Source organism: Haliaeetus leucocephalus, unplaced genomic scaffold (assembly GCF_000737465.1).
Source record: "Haliaeetus leucocephalus isolate CR32 unplaced genomic scaffold, Haliaeetus_leucocephalus-4.0 Scaffold140, whole genome shotgun sequence".
NCBI classification, from domain to species: domain Eukaryota; kingdom Metazoa; phylum Chordata; class Aves; order Accipitriformes; family Accipitridae; genus Haliaeetus; species Haliaeetus leucocephalus.
Genome location: NW_010972576.1, coordinates 14,617,908 through 14,642,109, shown reverse-complemented (window position 1 = coordinate 14,642,109; position 24,202 = coordinate 14,617,908). Strand labels below are relative to the sequence as shown.

At 37.4% G+C, this 24,202-nt stretch overlaps 1 protein-coding gene across 1 annotated transcript in view; it reads left to right on the top strand.

The window, feature by feature from the left end:
- PAPSS1 (3'-phosphoadenosine 5'-phosphosulfate synthase 1) overlaps positions 1–15,584 on the top strand; it is a 48,022-nt gene extending 32,438 nt beyond the window's left edge. Inside the window, exons 10-12 of the mRNA XM_010586233.1 lie at positions 756–1,024; positions 4,863–5,092; positions 14,759–15,584. Of these exons, the coding sequence (XP_010584535.1) occupies positions 756–1,024; positions 4,863–5,092; positions 14,759–14,897 (638 nt within the window). The 3' untranslated portion in view covers positions 14,898–15,584. The remainder of the gene's footprint in view (positions 1–755; positions 1,025–4,862; positions 5,093–14,758) is intronic.
- Positions 15,585–24,202: the final 8,618 nt, after the last annotated feature.

The window sequence follows — 24,202 nt, the reverse complement described above, 5'->3', positions numbered from 1 at the left end:
TATTTCCAGGACCTTTGAGGTACCAGTCTTTGTTTTAGCTAGCCCATAAACAAATACATTTGATACCTGAAAAAAACCCTGTTCTCTAGATTTCATTGTTTCCTTATTGGGAAATCTCTCAGTTATGTTGATTTTGCCATCTTGCAGGGTACCTTAGTTCATCTTAATTTGGAGAAGGGAGAAATCCTGGTTGTGTCAGGGTTTTTCATTGAACGGTTTGTAATACTTTGAAATATCAGTTAGCCTTGCTTTGTTCTTACTGTTTATAAACTCCACAAAGCTATTTAGGTGAAGGAAACTTACTAAGGCACATTAAATCCCCTTTTATCTGTTTTGTTGCAAACATGTCCTTTTGTTCTCCTGATGATACATTGAGCCTTTAAGACAGGTAGCATAGTTTTGTTTCCTCTTAGAATTTATTTTATATGCTCATGCAAGTGAAAAATCCAAAGAAAAGATTATAGCTATTGGAGAAACTAGAGTAATTCTGCGGAAATCTCAAAAATAAAGGAAGCTGATTTGGTTTGGGTTTTTTTTAAGATGGTTGTTTTTTTTTTTTTTTTAGTTTTGCTTATTGAGTATAATGATTTTATAATAATTCATAATCCTTTAAGGACCTGTGACTACTGCTATTATACTTGTTTAATAGAGTTCAGAGGAAAGATCGTACTGTTTGAAGATTTTTCTATGGTTTGTACAACTCCTGATAAAATAGCCTGCTTTCTTTATATCTTTTGTCTGTTTTTTCTCCATAGATGCTGTGTTTGCATTCCAGTTACGCAATCCGGTGCACAATGGGCATGCTCTTTTAATGCAGGATACTCATAAGCAGCTTCTGGAACGTGGCTACCGGCGCCCAGTTTTACTCTTGCATCCACTTGGAGGGTGGACAAAGGAGGATGATGTTCCTCTCATGTGGCGCATGAAGCAACATGCTGCAGTACTGGAGGAGGGAATCCTGAATCCAGAAACAACAGTGGTGGCTATATTTCCTTCCCCCATGATGTATGCTGGACCAACTGAGGTAAACACATCAAGAGTTTAAAACAAAACAAACCCCCTTTCATAGTGCACTTAAGTATTTTGTGCTATGCCTGACGTTTGTGGATTGTGGGTTTTTTAATGGAGAGAAGAGACTAATTTTCCTCGGGAAACCAGACTGTAAGGGCTCCCTCTGTCATCAACCAAAACATTCTTTGATGAAGAATCCTCTATATTGGAGGATTTTGCTGGAAATGGTGGGAGACAATATTGGGTTTATGTGCTCCTTTCTTTATAGTTATAAGGGTATGATAATGAATTAATCCCTCCTCCTTTTTTACAGACTTTTTCAGAAGAAATTATAAGATCTGTTAGGACAACTATTTGATATGTTGAATGTTAGGATACTTAAGTTTTATGACTGTTAAGCAAAAAGTTTGTATGTTGGAGCACTATACACAAATAGGGGGCGGGGGGTGGAAGGCTTTGTTTATTTTTTGGCAAACATAATTCAGAGAGAATTGTTTCAAGGCTTTTGTATGAAATAATTCTTTCGCAGCACACTGTTTAGAAGCCAGGTCTTGGGCTGGAATCCCTAGAGGCTTGTGGGAAGCAGCAGGGAGAATTAAGAGCGCTCATCTGAGGGCAATTCCTTTAGGGGATATTGGTTCTCCATCTCGTTACCCCCTCCCGCCCCATGCCTCCATGAGTCACAGGAAGTTCAAATTCTGACCAGGCTCAAGAGGTTAACTCTGTGGTAGCTTTTTGATAGATTGGAGATCTCACCAGTGGAATTAAATTAGACAGGTGGTGCTTATTTTCTGCTGGCCAGTTGACTGATCAAACAGAGCTTGCACTGCCTTTCAGTCCAGATAAAAAAATGTAGTCCAGATCTAGTTGAGGCATGTAAGCAAGTTACTGTAGGGAATCTTGTACTGTTCCCCGTAGACTTTTTGTGAGAATTAACAGAAATCTTCTTCTTTGGTCTTGTATTCATAAGCATATGAGGAGGAACAAAATCCACAATCCTTATTCTGAACAGAATTAGAGCTTTCTCCTAACCTATCTGGCATTTACAGTGACCTCAGAGTACAGCCTGACTAATGTTTGCAGCCAAGTAATAAGAGAGACTCTTCCTTTAATAATTTTCCATAGGTCATTTAAAAGACATTGGTACCAGATTTGTTTCTGTAGCACAAGTGCTTTACAGAACAACAAGCAGCTGTTAGTATGGTTATCTATAGGATGGATGTGGCCTTCCAGTCTCTAAAGGTTTTAAGACATGTTTTATAAGCATCAATTTAGCATTTTCGTATTTTTAACATTCCTGATAATTACCTTGGAAGAAAAGAAACAGTTCTCTAAGAAAAAATTCTGTATCAAAATGCGATAAATTCACCTGCTTAGGAAAGTAAATATGTTCTGAAGTAGTATGGATGTATAGAAATGGGACAAGAGCTGCTAGCTTTGTGTCTCAAACATATGGTTTACATTGTTCTAAACTGTCTTAGTAAAATAGCTTTACTTATTCAAAATGGAGTTCTTACTTGCTGCTACCCAAATGACAACATGAAACTTAAATTTTTTAACTATGCTAGAATAGTTTCAGAAAATATGCTGCTAGCTGCTGTGGTATGCTGGAATTTCATGTGTATGGCCCGCTCTGTGCTTATAACATAAATATTAAAATTATTAGCATAGCTATCATCATCCAGATGCTTCCATAGCACCCTATATGCTTGAATAGCAGTGGAATCTGTTGTGTGTGATGTCTGGCTGTGGTCAGGATGAAAACTGATACCAGTGGTACCTTCATAACTCATGACTGGTTCCTGATTTCATTATCTGACTACTGATTTACAGAACTGTGTCCATATCGACTGCGAAACTTCCTCCTTGAATGATTTCTATAACAATTAGTTATAAAACTAATGTAGAACTAACAGTTAGTTACTACTTTGAAAAATCACTTTTGAGCTTCTTGCCTAAAGCTTATTAACATAGAACAGCATGCACAGTGACTAAAAGATGAAACACTTTGATTTTCTTTTATGTAAAGATTTGCAGTAGGCAGAAGCAATTTTTTTTTTTTTTTTTTGTAATGGAAGGAAAATTTATCCATCACATTGTCCATTTACTACAAGGTAGTGGCAGCAACTTTTGTCCTATGATTTGTGGGTTTTTTTCCCTCCTGCCTCCCTCCCTTTTTTTTTTTCCCTTTAGTGCTTGACAGATGTTTTGACAGATGTTTATTACTGTTCAACTTGTGAAGCTATTTTACACTATGTAGTTACTGGGTAGACCCTTTAGTTTTGTGTGAAGGTAAGGCTGCACAAATAAGAAACTACTGTTATATACTTGTGGGTTTTATAAACTCTTTTCTGAGTATCCTTTGGCAGATACTAAGCTGTATAGATGGTATGACAATTCATTTAGGGGAATACTTCCCAGTATGAGAACATATTCACATTTCCTGAATTGGTGTGTCTTTGTTACCTGAAGTAATGCAATAGTTATTTTACTTTTCCTGTACTGTACAGTTAAATTTTCTACTGAAAATATTACATATAAAAATGAATTAAGAAAATTCACCAACAGTCCTATACCATAATAAGTCTAAAACCTGCCATAAGTGTAGCATATCTAACAGTCTAGGATCCAGTAAATACTGCAAACAGTCTTTGGGAGGAAAAAAGTCCTCTCCCCGTATTTAGTAAGAGATGCATTTCTAAATAATTTGAAAGCATTTCTTTGGTTGTCAGGTGTGGATGATTGAATAGTCAGTGTGCAGAATTTCCTTTGAAGTATTTCTTTCTTTCCTTTTTTTTTTTTTTTTTTATACTTTCAGTAGTAACTGAGCTGTAAGGAAAAAAGTAAAAATCAAGTTGTTAGTTATGAAACCACTAATTTTGAAATGTGCAGCGAAGTAATGTGGGAAAGCTGTTTGTTAATATTTACAATACTTCAAATATTAGGTGGAAGGAAGTTGGTGCATCCAAGCAAAAATTCAGTAAAGCTAAAGTTTCTGATTTTGACGTTGGTTCCTCCCCAGTTCATATAGATGCGTTAGAATCAAATTATTTCAAAATGCTTGGGGAAAAGTGACTAAATATTTACTAAAGCTAGAATTGCTTTATCAGTTTTCATCTTGGAAGCTTGTGCTATAAATAGGCAGTCTTAGTGCTCTGAAAGCCTACTCCAAGCGTTCATGTGCAGTATGTACCTAGTTTATATATCTTTTGGGTTTTAATATTGGCGCAGACTAAGTGTTAAAGTCCTGCCTCGGACAACATCCTTGCCACGTGCACCAGGTGAAAATGCTGAGCTTGGGTAATTTTTCTTTTTTAATGTGTAGATAGATTGATTAGATCACTTGTGAACACTGTGTTTAAGTAGCCTATCTTGTCTTTCTTCTGATGAGATGTTTGGCAGCTATCTGTTGGTCAGGGTGTCTTGTTAGAGAAATTACTGTGATTAAAATAGGGCAATGTACGGCTAGATCCCACTAAGCTTCCCAAAGCAGTTGCTTTTGCATTAATCTTTTATATAAAAGGAAAAGGATGGAGGGTGACAACATCAGGAAGAACTAAGCTAAGAAAGGGATGAGCTCCATCTTTCTTGCCCTGATTATACTGTTCCAAACACAGTGTTAAAGTAACTTTTTAAGTATCCTAATGTGCAAATGAAACAGGGGAATAGTATACCTTAGTTGTAAGTTTGGTGGTGATTCACATAATTGGTTCTTTTTTTTGTTATGGCTCCATAGTAAAAATCATGTCTTATTAGGAAAAAAAGTGGTAATTATACAATGCATGCACATTTTAAGGGTGATATTTTGACAGTTTTCTTCTGTTAACTGTTTTTACCTGTCTCTGCTCTAGGTTCAGTGGCACTGTAGATCACGGATGGTTGCAGGAGCTAACTTCTACATTGTAGGGCGAGATCCAGCAGGGATGCCACACCCTGACACTGGGAAAGACCTGTATGAACCAACCCATGGCGCCAAAGTGTTGACAATGGCTCCAGGTCTCCGAGCACTGGAAATTGTACCATTTAGAGTTGCAGCTTATAATAATAAGAAGAAGTGCATGGATTATTATGACTCTGATCAGTAAGTTGTATTTTTGTTTTAATACTTTTTGAGCAATAGCTGCCTTTTACCCCCCGCCCACATCAAAAAAATTGTTTTTAATTAAATTCATATTGCTCAAAGATGGCAGTGTTTAGATGTGGTTTTAGATCACGAATCCAACTTGACTTCAGCATGATTTGGGTGTGGTTTCACAGCACAGCTTACGTGATCCAACTTTAGCTGCCACTGGAATCTCCTCTTTTCCTCCCAGGTACTGGAGCTTCTCTAATCCTGAAACATGTTGGCACAGATTGCTAAATCCACAGAAAAATATTACTATTTATTTTAATGGTAAGACTAGCTCTCTGCTGGTTTATCTTTCTAAATATGCTTCTCAGGTGTCAGGTATGCATCAGATATGATGGAAGAGAAACAATGAGAGAGTGTAGCAGAGAGAAGATAGTGGACAAGTAAGAGTGACAAATAGCTATTTGCTCTGTTTAACAATAATGCAAAAGGATGCTCTAAGTCCATTTTATGTCCCAGGGTTTTCAGCTGGTTTTTTTTTGTTAGGGTTTTTTTGTTGTTTGTGGTTGTTTTTTTTTTTTTAATCCAGTTACAGGACAGATAATTTCACCTTCTGCATGTTCCAGTACTATTTTTCACTTGTGCGGCATAGCGGAGTCCAAAACTCACCGTATGTGTTGCTGTGGTGCCTGTGAGTGGGATTGGGAAGATGGCTTGTCATTTTAGTTTAAACCTCTTTATTCAGATTATTGAACTGTACTTTTGTTTTACATCACACTGCAGTTGAAATTAGTACTGAAATACAAACTGTGAAGCAAGTTGTTTTTCTAAAAAAAACTTGGATTTTTTTATATTCTGACTATTTCCTACTGCTTCTAACTGAAGAAGTATGTCTATACAACACAGTTAATCTTTGAAAGCATGAAATCAACATGGAATCATGATGGAGGCATGAAAAACAGATTGGGTAAAAATGAACCCATCTCTTATCCCTTGTTCTTCAGCTGCTTATGCTGCAGTTACACCGAGTATAAAAGCCTCCAAGGATGTCAGTGTGGCTTGTGACAATCAACCAACAAGTTTTATTCAGCAGCTTGTGTCTTTCTTACCATGAATTATGTTTATTAGTAGATAGCGTGCTGGCTTAACCTTGATTGTAAGTTATGTAACTGCTTTATATTTCAGCAGTAAATTCCAAGCACCTGAATTAGTCTGCTTTTATTTTTAAAAACTGCAAAGTGTTATCATCTCCTACATAATTAAATATAACTATGGTATGTTCTTCTGTTGTTTGGAAATCATGAGCAGCATGATAAAGGCAAATCTGTTGAAACCTGACAAGAATTAAAACAGTTTCACTGTGTATTACTCTATGATGTCCATATGTGTTTAGAAATTTGATGATTTGCTACATTGCAGATGTTTTAAAATTGAAGATAATCAGGGAGGCTTATTTAGCAGTTGTAGTTTTCTGATGTTGTTCTTCCTTCCTTCTCCCTCCCCTATAGGCAGCATTCCAATGTAAGGTTCTCCTTAGTGCTGTGAAGCTTCTCTTTGGATGGCATTGCAGCAGGCTTTTTTTTTTTTTTTCCCCAAGTGAACCTATGGACAGGAGCATCAGATCAGACCTATGCCCTGATATGTATGGTATTTTCATTAGGAGGAATAAAATCAGAGGAAAGGATACTCCTAGCATATATGACACCTAAGTCTTTTCCTAAACTTATTGCCTTTTAACTTGCTGTTGAACACTTCACTACCTTTGTGCCTTTCATTATTTGAGATGCATCTAGAAGTCCTCGTTGCTGTGCACAGTAACTAGATTGTGATGTAAATATTGCTAATTTTATGCAAACCTGTATACATTGTAACATAAGGTTCAAAAGGCTGTTGTAGTAGATACTATGGGTATTTGTCCTGTTTGTTGTCCAAGTAATTCAGCAAGTTTTAGAAGATAAATACACAAAGATTGAAGTGAAATAGTTATACTGGTGTGTCACTTCTTAATAATTTGGAATAGAAGGGGAATAGCAATGTGAGAGGCCAGAATTCCCATTGCATGGAACAGAATCTTTGTAGAATAATATTGATTCTGTGATCATTGATACTATACTCTTAGCAGGACAGAGTTGGTATAGATAAAGGAGAGTAAAGCTGTACCTCTGTCACTAGCCAGAGAAAATGATAAAAAAAATCCCTGTGGTAACAGGTTTTGCCTTTTGTCACAGACCGCATTATGCACACCCTATTATCCTTTCATCATGCCTGTGGGCGCCCTTTGGTTTGAGGCATTTTTCTTCTGTTTCTGTCACTGTCTTGTGAAAGAGACCATGCTGCTAGTAGTGTGCAGTTTTGCCCTGCTGCTGTCAGAATGTAAGACCATATGTCCTGTCCTTCCCTAGATACTGTTCGTAAACTACAGGGTGGACTGGAGTGTGGCAGCAATCCTCTAGATGGCAATGCGGACACATGCAGACTCCCTGAAGAGAGATATTATTGCTCCTGCTTGCCACAGACAGAACACTGTGGTAGGCTTCAGAGTTAGAGCTTGGGTGGGTGCAGCTGGCTGCATTTCAAGATAGTCTGTGTTATGCTGAAAATGTGGCAGAGTCCTGGACCATGTGGTGTTTGACTCTGTAAGGAGGATGGCAAGGAATAGAGGATTGTCTGGAAATATGAGAGGATCAGTACCGGTGGAAGACCCTTGGGTGTGAAATAGTGATGTTTGTGCAAATCTTTCCTGAGCTTACCACTTACCTGGTGAAAAACACAGCATGAAAATATGGGGAAGAGGGATGTATGCATAGAAGCATTCTTCTGACTTGTTTTGGAAATGGGTAACTTGATTTCTATTGCACCTTTAGCAGTTCTTTGAGACTTGGAGACTCAACAGCCAACTAGGCAATTCAAGGATTTACATCACTAGTGGATGTACAGAAGTTTATGGCAAGTGGGTTTCCCTTGGACTGAGCTATAGCTGAGCTGTGTGTCTTAGCTGCTGGAAGTAGTTATTGTCTCTCTGAGTAGTCATCTCTTCTATTCTTTCAGGCCTCCTAGACTCCTCTATCTGGGGAGGTGCTTGTGAGAAGCCATAATGGACACCATCTGCTATCTTGGGTGTCTCTCTAATTTGGCAGAGTTGGACCCACACCTGACTTGGCAGCAGACATGCAAAGGTTATTGCAGTTGGGCTCTTTGCTGACATTAGTGAATTACCCTTCTGCTTCTGAAGGCAATCCCAAGCTATGGGGACAGTGGGGGATGAACCTTTGGCTAGTGGTGAGAGGTTACCAAAAACTTCATCCAACTGTCAAAAGGATGTCTGACAAGTTGGGGCCGCAGCATTAGCAGCAGCAGAGTTGCTTTGATTGTGACATCTCTAAACATTCATGCTCAGCTTTTATAAGAAAGATGTAACACTTGGTGATAGTATTCCATGTATGCCTGTGGGGGTAGGTTTTCACATGCTGGATTGGTACTGGTCAGCTGTGTACCATAAGATACTGGGCAACTATGTGATACCTTGCCGTGGCTAAGCTGCTCATGACCTGGTGGCAAGCCTGGGAAGCATCAAAAAGCCTACCACTGGCCCTGCCTCCAAATTAGTAACAAAGGCCTGTACTTCTCAGGTGTGCTGCCTGTGATTCTAAGAGGTCATTGTTCTTAAGGTCTTCAGCTCCCAAAGATGTCCGTGCAAGTGTAGTTTTGTGGAGTTCATATAGAAGTTAAGTTTGTTTCTCAATTCCTTTAGTATCCTCCAGAACACATGCTACCCTTGGAGTTTTGGTAGACCTGGTATCTCTGCTTGGGAACAGTCTGGAGAACATGACTGTTAATTTTGAGTGTTAGGGCCTTGTGCTGCTGGTTAACAATGTTGAGCTGCTGTGGTGCTGTGTTGGAGCTGAAGTCACTTGGCAGCAGGTGTAGCTACATGTACCCCTGTTTATAAGGAAAGGCAGAGGTATCCTGGTTGCATTCAGGGATAATCATGGAGCATTGCTTGTGAGGAAAGGGGGTAAGAGAAGACTGATGTAAAAGCCTTCATGCTAGCTGCATGGCAATTGTAGTTGCAGAGTGGTGCACAAAGTTTAACTCATATAAATTGTTAGACTAAAGTTACCCTTCAGAATATTAAGACATGTGAACACCCAATGACTTGAAATTATATTGGTAATTTTACCTTATGAAGCCACCAGAATTTTTAATTTGTTTCTTGGACATCTTAGAACCGCAGTCTTAAAACATATTTTTGAAAAAGATGTCTCTAAAACTAAGATTTAGGAAAGGGATTTGAGGAATGCATTTGAAGTGATGTATAGCAGCACAGGTAGAGCTAACTTAATTTTATTTTCCATTTGGTCAGAATGAGGATAATAAAAAAATTTCCCTTTTTATTGTTGCTGAAGTCAGACAGCAAGCCTAATCTAAGATTCTATGGGAAGTTTGAGTGTTTCCACTTGCATAGAATTCTGAAGACATAATACATATAGAAATTAGTATGAATATTGGTACAGTCATTTGCTTATCATAGTTTCTACCCTTTTAGATTTCATAGAATTTTTTCATCAATAATTGAATACGTCCAAACATGTTTTGGAAAAGTTTATAGGTAGAATTCTAGTTATAATGGAGAAATTCCGAACTAATGTCTGATCTGTGAACCACTATTAGACTAAAGTGTAAAGAAAAAAACCCAAAGAACCAAGCAACCAACAAAAACAACCCCACACCCCCAAATCCCTACCCAATGCTGAAATCTCTTCAGAAGAACAGTTAGTGTGTTTCTTCAGCCCCAAAGGCTTCTCAAACAGTTACCACAGACAAGTGTAATTTGGGATTGGTGGCTTAATAATAGTAGTTGTTTGGGTGAGTAGAGATTCCCAATTCTTTACAGAAGATCAGTCCTATAAAATGAAGCCACAGACTGCTGCTGAGAAAAAACTCAATTAAGAAAGGAAATTAGTCTGGTAATGAAAAAAGCCACAGGAGTGTCTGGAAAAATGGATTTTTAAAAAAAATTTTTTTTTTTTTTTTGTCCTGAAGAAAACTGATGAGATCATTTTGGCTAAAAGAAACCCATAAGTAAAATTACTGGAGCAGACTGTTCATGCTTTCTGTAAAACGTAAATGAAACATGGGTATCTGAAGAGGAGAGATTTTGACTTTATAGTTTATTCCCAGGACTTTTAATATGGTTGTCATGACTGCTTTAATACTATCAAGTTATATTTACAGAACAGGTGTTCCAACCAAGTACATACTGTTCCCAAATTTGTTTGGTGTGATACCTGATTTTTAAAGTGATAGTAAGAGGCTGAGATAAGCACACTTGACTGTCCTCCTTAATTTAGCTATGTGAAATATGGTTTCTCAATTAACATTTGTACATCATTTAGGATACATTGAAACAGTACAGCAGCTCAGAAGACTTAAACACTCCTGCCAGTCAGAAAGGAATTTAATTCACAGCACGTAAAGGATTTGCTTTGCATATGTTGATATTCATCAATCTATTATGTTCTACTTTCACAAAGGGTTTGTTTATAGCCAGTTAGGTTTTGAACCTAGCTGATACTAGCTGCTTCATTCACCATCATGGGGCATTCTCAAGGCATAACAGACTGACATAACAAAGACTTGACACTGTAAGGGACAGCGTTCTGTTCCTGAAGGAGTTACAGTGTAAGTCATGACTTGATGCTTGAGAATTGTTGAAGGACTGAACCCCAGATAAGGAGTCTATGAATTGTCCTAGGAATTAATCAGATCTAAAGTTTACCAGTTGAATAGAACATGGCAGTTGTTTTGAAGCCAGACCAGGGTGATTAAGTCATGTTATCATTTTATTTCCATACATTTGTTTCCAAAAAACATATTTTTACAAATAGGCAAAACTAGGAATGAATGGTCTGTACTTTTATTGTGAGTCACTATGTAATATATTTTATACTTAGGTTAAACCTGTAGGCAATAATTCTTGAAGTGGAAAAAATATTCTGCTCAGTCACTGTATTAAGGTACTGTATTGACACCTCAGAGATATGGCAGAGGTTTCCTGTAGGACTGCAGATATTTTCATGCAGTTGTTTCCCACTTGCAGACTGGTGATGATAACTTTGTTTTGTCACAAGGACTGTAAGGTCTTCAAAATCTTAGCCTTACACACTGCTCTTAGAGTGTTTGAGGTCATAACAAAGTATAAAGAGCTGTCATTGTTGCTGGGGTCACTTGTGGTATTATAGTAAAAAATAACTACTGAATGCACAAAAAAAGTGAAATCCATTTAACATTAAAACAGTAGTCTTTGTAAAGGAAAGAAAGGAAAGAACTGGTGTACGAATTCTTAATCTTCTGTGCATGGTTTGTAGTGTCCTTTGAGTCTGATGCTCAGTTACTGGAATAGTTTGAAGATTAATTAACAGCACAAACTTGTTTCTATGTTATTCTGAATAAATCACTTACTGTTTTCCAAATATACAATATTATCTTTTGCATCTGTGGGTGTCTGTATATACATATAGCTCTGTGTGTGGAAGGAGGGCACAATCTGAAGTGTAAGAAAAGATTCCTTTTCTCCTTTTGCTAGATGTATGAGAGCACAGCAAAGTTATGTATTTTCTGTCTGCCTAGCCCTGTCCTCTATAAGTAAGGAGATTTCACAGCGTGTGTATGTAAGGCTTTTTCCACACTGTGAGTGTAATAAAGTTCTAGGATGCTATGCCATGGAGCAAATACCAGTCTCAATGTAATATGTTTCAAGACTGGTTTTCTGTTGACAAGTTTTTGTTGTGGATTTATTTCTGCCGTTTTTTCCTCTTTTTTTTTTTTTTTTTTTGAGAATGCTTTTAATTTCATTGGCACCAAATATTATGTCAATACTAGTCAAACTCAGTTGGTAGTTAAAGGTCAAATCAATGTTACAAGCGTTTACTAACATACAATGTGGCTCAAAGAAAGCTAATTCCAGCAGCCACTGAATAAAAATTTCAAAGTCACTTAACCCAAGCCTTTTCTAAGCATGGGATTTAAGTTTCATTGAGACTCATTCCAAATCTCACATGAGAATGGAATTTGGATGGCTTTGGCATTTATATTTCATAGCAGCTTTAATGGTCAGATGTTTCCCCCTCTCATGTTCTGCTCAAATCGATTTTGTGTAGAGTAACTCCTAATATCCTCCAAATTCATTATGAACAAAATTACTTGACTCTTCTTTCTGGTTTTGTTTTTCCACAAAAGCAAATCACTCATACTGATTTGTTTTATTTCAAAATGCTCGTGGTTCACATCACACTACAGTGCCAGAACTGATAAGGTATTTCTGCTTAGTGGAAATTTCAGTTTCTGATATTCAAGAGATTTGCTTTTTACCATTAGTAAAGACAATGAGTATTGAGTGGTTATTCAAATACTCTGTTTTAGGTATAAAAGTGGAGGTTAAACTGGAAACAATAAAATTGCAAATGCAGTAATTTTTTAAAAAGGCAAAAATTACTGTGTTGTTTCAGCATACAGTATATATTGTCAAAGCTCCATTTGAGTCACTTTAGTGATTACTAATTAAAGTTTGTTTGTTTGTTTTTTTTAAAGAAAAACCCATTCAGAAGAGAAGTTTGGGATAATGAGAGGGCCTCATTAGTACTTTTGTACTTTTTTAATAGTATTTTTGAAATATTTCTAGAAATGTTATGAGATGCTGAATGTGGTACATTTCTTAAATGATCCTCGCTCATGTTTTTCTTTCCTTTTCTTATAGTTTCTATAGAACTTCTTAGCTTCTTTTCATGTTTCTCTCTTTTATGATATCTCCAATTTCTAGAGCTGCTTTTTGTGCAACTAGGTATAAGAAGAAGATAAATGAATTAGGGGTCTTATTGAAGCAAGCTTATATGGCATATCTATTGTCTCAGTACCTTTATTTCACTTGTAGGGCGTGGGAGGAAGTTGAGTGTTTTTCTGAAAACAACAGGCGAAGAGGGGATAAGGCAGCTAACTTTGTTTTTTAATGCCCAAACTTTGGTATTGCTACCACACTGTGGAGAAAACCACACATGGAGAAACCTTATAGCACTTGCTTTACTCTTCTCTTCCTGATCATCTGAAGACTTAGTATTTTTTGCTAGAATTAACCAGTCTTATCATTTCCCCACATATATTTTATAGAAACAGTTCTTTGCAAAGAATGCAACTTACCTTCAAGCAGTGTTATTGAACACTAGGCATCTCTCTGCAAAGGAACAAAATTTTCAGGTGTTATAAGTAGCAGTGACATAAATTTTTCTCCCTTGGGCTTAGATGAACTTCAAGTTTTCATTTTTATGTAATTTATATTTTGCAGAGTTGAAGCACAGTAGGGGTTTTTGCCTTGTTGTGACACTTCAGGAGCCCACAGTCCTGAATTGAGAGCAATAAGAAAAGAGCCAGTATGGCAGTGCTGCTGTGTAAATGTATACAACCCAAATCAAAAAGTTATGGGGCTAGTGGTTTTGTGAAAGGGAACTTTGGAATGCTTTCTGCGTCTTGCTTACTTCCATACCCTACTGAGCATAGCTCAGCACTTAGAGCCAAGTTCTGCCCTCTGATGCACACACTTGGCTCTTGTTTCTGTCTAAGCCACATGCATCTGAGATCAATACTCGGCTTTTATTTTAAACAGACAAGTAAAGAATGAGTAATGCATACATGTTGCAAATTGAGCAAATCGTGAAAGTAAAATTGCATATTTAATTTAAGAATACATAATTTTTCCTTTGGTGCATTTGGTAGAACTCTGGCATTCTTGTCTTGCTTTTACTGTTTCAGTCCTGCGAGGAGTAAGAGTTTAACCTATGGAGCTTTTGCTGCTTATGACCACATACCTGAGAAGTTAATATTAATTTAGATTGCTGTGTTAACAATGATAAACAATCCTGATCTAGGTTCATTTGTCCAACTGAATTCTGGTTTTTAAGGAAAAACATCTTTAGGAGGAAGATATTTTTATTATTCCCCTGCTTTTTTCTTTATTTTGAACTGTATGAGCCACATTACTGATAGGCATATATAGGTATATGCATGCTCAGTGGCTTGCAGTGGCCCAGCTGTGGAGCTTGCCTCTAGACTCCGAGGCTTTTACTTTCCCTGTTCTGCAAACTGTCCTTCACTAAGATTTCATGCAATGTTGTTTTTTCACATTCACTAGTGGCACTGAAATTACCTTCTCCAGCCAGCACTGGAACCTTCAACCAGCACAGAGGGCTGGTCTACTTCTATGGCAAGGGTGAGGTATAAAATAGGATGGCTCCTGTTGCTTGGCAGAGCGCTGAGACAAGATGGGGAGGAGATGTTCTTCTCTCAACAGCAGTTCCCTGTTTCCTCATAGAGAGTGAGCCAGGCTAGATGGAAGCACAGACTCAATTCAATCCACAGGAGATCGGTTGGACCATGCTGCTAAACCTCAGGAGTTACCCAAGCTGAATATTGTAGAGGGTTTATATTCTAGAGATTTATTGGCATTGCTGGCCAAATGTCTGGAAATGACAGTTGCTATATAGCATTATACCCCAAGAAGAAATTTATAAAATATCAAGAAAGCAGAAGGAATATAAGCAACTTTGCCTGCTTTTAAAATATGTTCTTTTTTTCCTTCCTCCTTGCTCCTCTCCCTCTCCTCCCTTGCCCCCACTCCTACTCTCTCAGCCATGAAGACTTTGAATTTATATCGGGGACCCGCATGCGCAAGCTGGCTCGAGAAGGACAAAACCCGCCGGAAGGCTTCATGGCTCCTAAGGCTTGGACTGTGCTGACAGAATACTACAAATCCTTGGAGAAGGCTTAGGCCTCTTATTAACTGCAGATCAACCTTTGACGCCTGATTTATTTACAAGAAGGGGACCACACAGTCACCGTTCATGTTGCTTTGTTGTGGTGTCTGTCAGGAAGTTCTTCTCTGAAAACAGACTCTTTCTCCCTAACTTAGCATCATTCTTTGCCTATCCTTATGGGTTCTATTATGTCCTGGCACCTAACTAGCTGCTGGTTTTAATGTCTTCTCTTTTATTACAGTTAATATTCTTGCAGTAGGATTTTTAACTCTTGTCTTTTTTTATATTTTACTGCCTCTGTCCTATGAGTTCTGCAGCTGTTAAATAGATGCAGCTTTTTTCATGTTATTTAAACTGCTGGGTAGTGTCTGGTTTTAGTAGTTTGTAGGATAAAACATAATGGTTAAACCCTTAACAATGGATAGATTATCTATAAAAAGAAAAAGTAAATAAGTTTTAAAACATCCATAAAAGTGTCCTCATGTTTATCTCATCATCATTTCCAGAAGCACTTAATATTAATTTCTCCGTATATGTAATCAAAAAGCAGAGATTTTTATGTAGCATAATTAAACTTTTTTGCTTTCTTTGTTTAGTTTCAGACTTCATTGCATCGTCTGGTGATTCTCTTCTGCTGTGGACCTGTAAAGATGGCCAAGTAATGAATAAAAGAAAATCTCTAGTTTTCACTTTGAATTGATAACTAATCCATATATATATATTTTTTTTTATATATATGCTTGTTGCCATAGGTGTCAGTAGGGAATATTTTGTTTCATTTGATATAACTTGCCGGTTTTCAGTTCCAGATACACTTATTCAGCCTACTACAACTTAAAATAAGGCAGACCAACCTTGAAATCATATTTAATTATTGCAAGAAAAATAATAATAAAAATCCTTAGATCTTGGCATTTCCTGTGGTACAAATGCATAGTCCTGAGGTTAATTTTCTGGCGATTTTTCAAGGTCTCTGAAGAGTAATCTCCTTCTCTTGGTTCAGCTTTGCTTTCTTGAAAGACAAAGCATATTTTCTTCTAGGATTCTTCAAAAATCTTTAAGTTGGTCAATTCAGTATGTGAAACATTAACTGCTAAAGGAAAACATAAAAAATGAAATGCAAAATACTTCTTTAAGTGTAAAGTAACACTGACCTATTGAGATCTTTTCAAGCATTTGCAGCTAATCAGTGGAACAGTCATAATCCCTCTTAGTCTGTTAGCTAGAAACTATCCTTCTCACAGAAACTTACTTTCTGTTGTTAAACAGCATACATAGGAGGCACCAGCTCAAAACTGTTTTTAGAATGTTGATGCTGGGCTGCTACTGAGCCTGGATGAAGCATATGTTCATCTAGATTTTTTGGATGGGGGGAAAGGTTGTGATGAGGGGACCTGTGTAACAAATGGGACAAATGCTACTTGCAAGCTTTGTTTACTTGTTCACAGTAGTATTTAAGACAAATGCTTTGATAATTACTTCCTTCTCTTTTCTTCTTCTGTCTCTTTGAAGAGATGTAGAAAGTATCTTTTAATGGGATTCTTACCTCTGATAGGAAGTAAGGCAGAAATGGGAAAAGATAAGAGGCATGTTTATTAGTGAACCACAGCTACTTGCGACTGTGTTTTGGTAGTGTAAAGCTTATTTCTTCAGAATTGCTGAACAGATTTTCTTCAAATTTGGCTTTCTTTTTAGATTGTATCAATATGTAGGATGTGTGAAATCCAGAAGAAAGAGTCAGTTCATCTTTGTGCAGCTGTTCATGCAAAACTTAAAGTTTAAGCATGAAGGTGAACAAGAGTTATCGGCTGCTAAAATGGGATTTGCTGTTGGAAGTTGGAGTTTGGACTCTTTGCTGTCAGGTTTGATTTTACTGCTAGCTATGATGAAAGATAATAAAAATATTTTGGCAGAATACCAAACACAGGTGAAAGTCTACAGAAGTTATTGTTTCAAAAATGCTACGTGTGCTATATGAAGTCTGGAAAATAAGTGGGAGTGGTGAGCGTGAATGTGAATCATCCTGTAAAGTTCATTAAGAAGCAGGAATCCCTTCAAGCAAATTAATACAGTGATAACAAGTAGATCTAGTTTTCATACTTAGCTGGTTTGATGCTGAGGCCCTGTTGTTATAGTACTTCTGGAAATCATTCCTTGCAAGGCTCTGTATTAAACAAGCTTTCAGGCTTATTCTAACATTAAGCCAAGAGCCATGGCATTCCCAGCATAATGCTGATTATAAGAACAGGAGTGTCTGGTCAGTTTGTGGGCACTTGCTCTATACAACAATATTTTCCTGTATCATATGAGTTTTCACCATAGACTTCAAGTTTTTCCTCTTGTCTGCAGCTGCCTTATTTAAGGAAGCTGTACTTACAGGAAAGGGCTACCCCAGAAATTATTCTTTTGCCAGTGTGTCTCTTTAGCTTTTCTCTACCTTATCTCAGTCGGTAGAGTTATCAGTTGGCCAGTCTTAACATTCTGTTTTTAACAGTAAGTTCAACTTCATTAAGGTTGCTATGGCATTTGAGGCTCTTCTGAGACAACAGTTGTGTGTCTTCTAGGAGGCAGCAACAGGACTAATGAGGTAATGGTTGTTGCACCCAACACCTGTCTTCCCGCACCTGCTCTGTCACCAAAGAGCAATGACCTGAGGAACATGCCGTACAAAAGTAATAATACTCTTGAATGATGTGATGGATATGAGGACCTAACATTCTAGCTGGGAAAATAAAAAGCTCCATTGTCTCATTTCTTTAGTTCCTAACCCAACTTTTTTTTTACTGGAAAAATGCTGGTATGTGCATGAATCATGAATCTAAGCAGTTATGTAGGTGTGTTCTTTTCTTATGAAGAACAGAAAAATCAAACTTCCAAGTATGTCCTTTATCTAAAGGTCATTTTGCTTTAGCAATCAAGAGGAGTTTTACTCTGTTCATTAAGATGAAAAATGTCAAAAAGTATTCCCCCTGCCTCCCCCTTTCTGCATCTACATTGATCTACCTTGTAAGTGGTTCTTTACCTGCTACTCTTGCACAGGATAATTTATGGCTATTATCCTGTGCTTTTTGTACAGTCTCAGGATGATTATTCACTTCTAGCTGATCATTCTGATGTATTGGACGTGATGTATGAAAATAACACCCTTGATCTGTATGGCTGATACAAGTACAATCTGGACCCAGTTTTACAAAATAGAAGGATTAATGAGGTAGGTGGAGACTACCAAACCCTAATCCTTGGGGTTAAATAAATGGTACAAAATCACTACCTTTCCTAGGAGAAATTATTAATTCCAGATGACTTTGATTCCTGAAGTACCTATGAGCAACTCAAGAAAAAGGCAAGTTTTTTGTAAAGAACCTCATGGCTGAGAATTCTGTTTTCCTATGTGAGATCCCATATGCCTGTTTTTGACTAACATGAATGTTCAGGGTAACTTTTTAAGTAATGATCTACAGGTTGTGATGGAAAAATAGTAGATGAATGCCGAGGATGCCGGCTTCTGTCTGATTTTTTAATTTTTTTTTAATAGGGGATCTGAGCAGTAACAACTCAGTAATACATCAGAGATGCCAAATGGAAAAAGTAGACTAGGTCATAGGTTTTTTTAGATGCAGCTTAGAGCTAACCAAGCTTCTACATCTGGAATAGTTCAGTAGAAGCCAGGACGGGGAGGAGATGAGTGGATGTCTTGGTGTGGTGGTGATGGTGGTGGTGGAAATAGAACAGGGCTACCATAAGCTGCATAGCAAATACTGTAATTGGCTTCAGTTTGGACCTCCCTTGTATTTCATATTTCCTTAAATTCAAAAAGTTCCACAGGTGGGTGACACAGAGGGTTAAACTTACTGCCTTTCCATGCTACAAAAAGAATAAAAGTTACTTTGAGCGTCCTGACCAAATACTAACAGAGTAGTCCAGATTCTTTTCCCTTCCTGACTGATTAAAAGTGCTAATCAATGTATTACTTTACCTGTATATACTGGCAGCTTCAAAAACAAGTGTGTGTGTGTCGCTTTCACACACAGCATCCCTTTTATCTCAGGTCATGAATCTTTAAGCTTTCGTACTAGGCACTGTAGGAACACAGAAAAAAGTTCTCATCTCTGCTTCCCTGTGAGTCAGAAGATAAGTTTACTGCATCTATGGCACGATCTCCAAAGACAGGGAAAGGGAAAACTATTCCTTCACTTAATATAGGGGAATCCACAGGGAAAAATAAGATGGAAAATGAATCTTCATTTAACTTTGCATGCACATGTGTTTATCCATCTATAGGAATGGGATTTACTGTGGTGCTTGAACACTAGTAAGAAATGTGTAAGAATGGTATTCTACTCCTTAAACCTGACACAGAATCCTTTACTGCAACCTGTAAAATAATAGGGACTTCAGCCTGGAGTGAGTTGGCCAAGTTAAATGCTAGAATGAAAGTAACCGATAGCTCAGAATTAGTATTTTGTTGTTCTTTATGAATTGGTCTTGGAAACTTGCTTACCAAGACTCCTGATTTAGATGCTGTTAAAAAGGACAGGGACACTAGTTCCATTTTTTTTCACGTTTAGAGTTTTTTTACAAGATGGAGCCGAGAAGCTAGATTGCCAAGGGTAAATTTAAAGCCTTCAATGGCCACTTCGTTGAATATGAGAGTTCCTTGCCAGCAGCCAAACAGGTATTGGGTAAACATGTGATTTAAAGGAAGACTGTGATGATGTTTCTGCTCAGTTGTGTTGTGTTACCTTGAAGAAAGCCGGAGGGCTGGAATAGCAGGGCTTCTTTTAAGTTTGCTTTGTCATTTCACAAAAAACTTTTTGATTATGAATATAACTGGATTTTTACTAGGCTTTTGAAGTGTCCATTGAAGGGTTTTCTTTGTGTCTCCTGCAAGCTCTGTGTCTGCTCTTGTGGTATTAGGATTTTTTTTACCTGTATCCCTTTTCATTATTTAGTCTTTATTAAAGTAACTTTTTTTCCTCTTTATGGGAGGGTATATATGTGCATGAGCCTGAATCATGCCTTCAACATTTCCAGAGCTGTTTGCCCTAGAAACCTCATCTTGATATCATTTTGAAGTTGAGGGGGGAAGGCAACTACACTGAAAGCTAGAAAACACTGCTTTAAAGCCACATCTGGAATTCTTAGACAGTAAATGGCTCCAACTTAAAACAGAAAATACAGAGATTTTATATGCCATAAAACTCAAGGAACCTTGGATTCAGTATAAGGACTGTCACCCGACCTTCATGTTAAAATCCATCTACACAATGCTTTGAAGTATGATTGTAGTCAGAATGCTACCTGTCTATGTATAAAAGGAGAACAAAAATTAAAAAAAAAATCAGTTTTGGTATAAACTTCAGTGGGGTGGAAATAGTGCCTGAATCTTGCTTTTATCTTCTGCAAACAAAGCTGTTTTTTCTGTGGAGTCCTATGCTCACCACTCTGAAATTGCATTGTCTGAGAAGAATACAAACATTTTGGTCACATCCGCTTATGTTCATCTCATGACAGCAGTTATGATTGCAAGTAAAAGACTTGCAGTCTAAGCTGTGAGTTTTCAGTTTTTGCTGAGCACCTGCAGATCTTCAGACTTTCCACTGAGATGACCTGTGTCTGAATTTTTGTGGTGTAAAGCAATTATTTCTGTAATGGTTGACAATAAAGTCTGTTGCAATAATTGTGATGAGACAGATGAGAGACACCAGTATCCATGTGTTAATATTCCCTGAATGCTGTTGGTGCATTTTATTTATTACAAAATATGACATTTTGTTCAGGAGGACAAACCCACTCCTCTAACCTGGAAACATTTCTCTAATTTCAGGAGTGCTCCTCAAAGAAAGAGAAAACGTTTAGGCTTTTGTACTATTAATCTGATTTCATCAACAGCTTTCTCAAAGGCTTAAGTGGAAGCAGAAGAGACTCCTTGACCCTTAAACATTGGGTTCAATTGGCTTGCCTGTTGTAGAATGGAAAACTGCAGATGGATAATCCATGGAAGGTTGTTTGCAGGATTGCTCATGTGTCATTGAGTTCTGCGTTGTTTATAGTTCATCTACCACCTGTGAAAAACAATATTTTGATCATTTGATTCAATTGTTTCCAGACAATGAAGACAATTGTGAGACAAGATCATGTTTAAGCATAACTTTCCACTAGGAAAAAGTTTCACACTATTATAGTTTATATTTAAACAGGATGCAGTCTGAAAGATCCAGTGTTATAATTATATGAGCAAAAATTTCCTGTCATACTACGTGACAGCAGAGCAATAAACATGCCATCAGAGTGAACATCAGAAGTACAGTGCAAAATGCTAAGTATTATTGACACTTCTTCATTAGAGACAGTTATTTATAAATCCTTTGTTCATTATTTTGTCAAGAAAAAATACTGCTGCTTTCTGAAAACGGAAAATCTGTTTGCCTTACTTGGTAGTTAGAGACATTCAGAATGGCAGTGATTCTTCATAGTTTTTACTGTTTTGCTGTGAGTATTTTTAAATACATGCACACTTCTGAGATCCACAGTGAAATGGCTTTGCAAAGAACATTAAAGTTTTGAAGTTTTTCTTTGTAAACTTTCTTTGCTGTTTTACTACTACTTATAGTAGTTTGGTCATTTTTGCCTCTGTACAAAGAAAAAATAAGTCTCATAAAGGTCAATCTTATGTAGCGTTTAGGTACGGAGTTTTCATTAACTATAAAAACAACTATAGCTGGTTTCCTTTTCATACAAGCTTTTGGTTCAGGGATGTCCTTCATTCATGTTGTGAGGATTTCTTGTTAAGTACTTCATGTGCTGGAGAAAAGTGTATTTAAAGATGGTGAGTTGGTGGTGCATAATTCCAGGATAGCCTCAATCAAGCACTAACAATAAAAGATGACATTTTGTAATATGTAATTCTTTCAAAAGAATATTGTGCCTTTTCTATAATCATAGTTGGGATATAAATGGAAATTCAAAGCAGCATGTTGTGTCTAAAAGATGTGCAGAAAGAAATGAATGTTCTTCAGTCAGTGGTTTTCTAGGAAAAAAGAAAGCTTCCTTTTCACATTTTTAATGTACTCAAAAAATGAAACATAAATGTCCTGATCTTTCCATTTCTATATTTAAAGATGTGTCTTGATGGGGGTACCAACATGTTTTCTCTCTTTTATTCAGTTACATTGTCTTCAGTTTGGAGATTTGCAGAATATTGGCAATGAACTGAAAATTGTGGTCTGTCTAGACCAATCCTACACTAGACATTGTCAAACAAGCAAACTCATCCTTTCATTTAGACATAGTTAATTGATTTTTTTCACCTGTATGTAACTTGCAACAGCTCCTCATTTCAGATTTTTCTACATAACTGTGTAACTAATGAAAGAAAATTTAGCCTCTTCATCCATTCTTGGTTTGATTATTATTCTACATGTGTCTGTAGATCTTGAAACTAATGCTAAGGAAGTTAGGTACCTTTCCACATTGATTTTATGACATTAACTCTGGAAGACATCATTGATGTTCATCAATGTGAACTTGAAGAAGGATCTGGCTGCCTGTGGAGAAATGAATCTGATTGTATTGAGAGCCTGCAGAGTGTGTGCTAACTCTTCTCTCTAAGTCTATGACTGAACGTTTGAATACACAGAGCCTTTTATTTTGACAGAAAAGGGGTAAGTCAATGTTTTCTTAAATGTGACACAATGAGGGTTTCCAAAGAAATAGACTTCTCTTACCTAGCTAAACAAGGTAAACTAGGAGATTTTTAGCCAGTGGCTTACAAGATGATCAATACAAATTAAAGGCAGCCTGCCCACTAAAACCCAGAGATTTGTGCCTGTGTATATCCCCAGAGACACTACAGCGAATATGAAGAATTCCAGCACTGAAGAGGATTTTATACAGTATGAATTTATTATGCATCTCATGATTCCTGTGGAATTTTCAATGTCTGCTCAATCTCCACGTGCAATTTTAATAAAAATATGTGCTCATAGTACATTCTGCTCTTGTATCTTTTTCTTCCTCTTCTCATAAAATACTCTGTTATTGTTTCAGGCTGAAAATTTTCTTGACTTGGATGTGCCGAGGGAAGCATCGCAGTTTACAAGGGAACTCGTGCGGTTTACAGTTTCATCAGTCAGCTGTGAAAGCTATGGGAGAAGAGGCTGGAGAGTGTTCTGTGACAGTGGAGTTTCTGATTTTGGTCAGGACCAGTATGACAGGGGCCTACAATCTTTTTTTAGTTTGCAGACTACTACAGGTGTGCAGGGGTTTTTTGTTTGGTTGTTCTTTTGTTTTAGTAAACATTAGACAGCTTGTAATCTTGTTGTTTAGTTATCTTTTGAGGTTCCTTTAATGGCAGTCTGAGCCTTTCTAGGAACTGCAGCTCACAAGTTTAAAACCATTGCTCTAGAATAATAGTTAATAAGTTTTCATGAATTTTGTCTACATAAAATTACAAAGTACAGAAGCATTCAAATAAACAAGTATAAAAATAAAAGGAAAGAATAAAAGAAGCTTATAAATGAAGTAGGCAGTATTTGAGGGGTTAGCATGTTCCCATTTAGGCCAAACTTCATTTTACATCCACCACATACGAGAATGTTGCTGGTATATATTGGCTCTCTGGGTTTGTACACTACCACAAATGCAGGTAAGAACTGAGTGAAAGCTAAGACAATAGCTCCAAACCAACCAAGGCTTAGGAGGCATGCATCTGAAGGAAAGAAGATTCCTGCCCTCGAGTTAAGTGGAACAAAAGAGGAACTGAAACCCTGAACTTTGGGACTAAATCTCTTGTTACATTAGCTATGGAGTTGGAGCCAAGACAAATACTACCACTTTGGTGGGATGTTCATCTAGAATAGTCTTGCGTAAACAAGATGTTGAACGTTGTCAGTCTAAGAAGAAATCATATAGAGTACTAATGTTCTTCTACTTGCTTTTCTCATTAGAAAAGCAAGCATTGTCTGCCATGTGGCTGCTGCCTTAACCTTGGCTGCTTTGGGATTGTTTGTCTTGGGCCTGACAGCCTTGACCTTTCTTACTTAGTGTTTACCTGGACTCTAGCTATCTTTGTGGGGCACCAGGAGTTGGTTCTCTTTGGAGTCTCAGCTGCTTTCTCACTGTGGCAGATGCTGGATCTCTTTCACAGCTGGATTTTTTGGGTTTCCTGAGCGTGATTTTCAGTGAGCTTTGCTATTTTTACCATCTCTGGAGCATGTTTTCATGGTCTGTGTTTTTTTGGGAGGTGGGTTGTTTTGTTGGGGTTTTTTTGCCCCCCCCCCCCCCCCCCCCCCCCCTTTTTTTGGTCGGTTTGGCGACC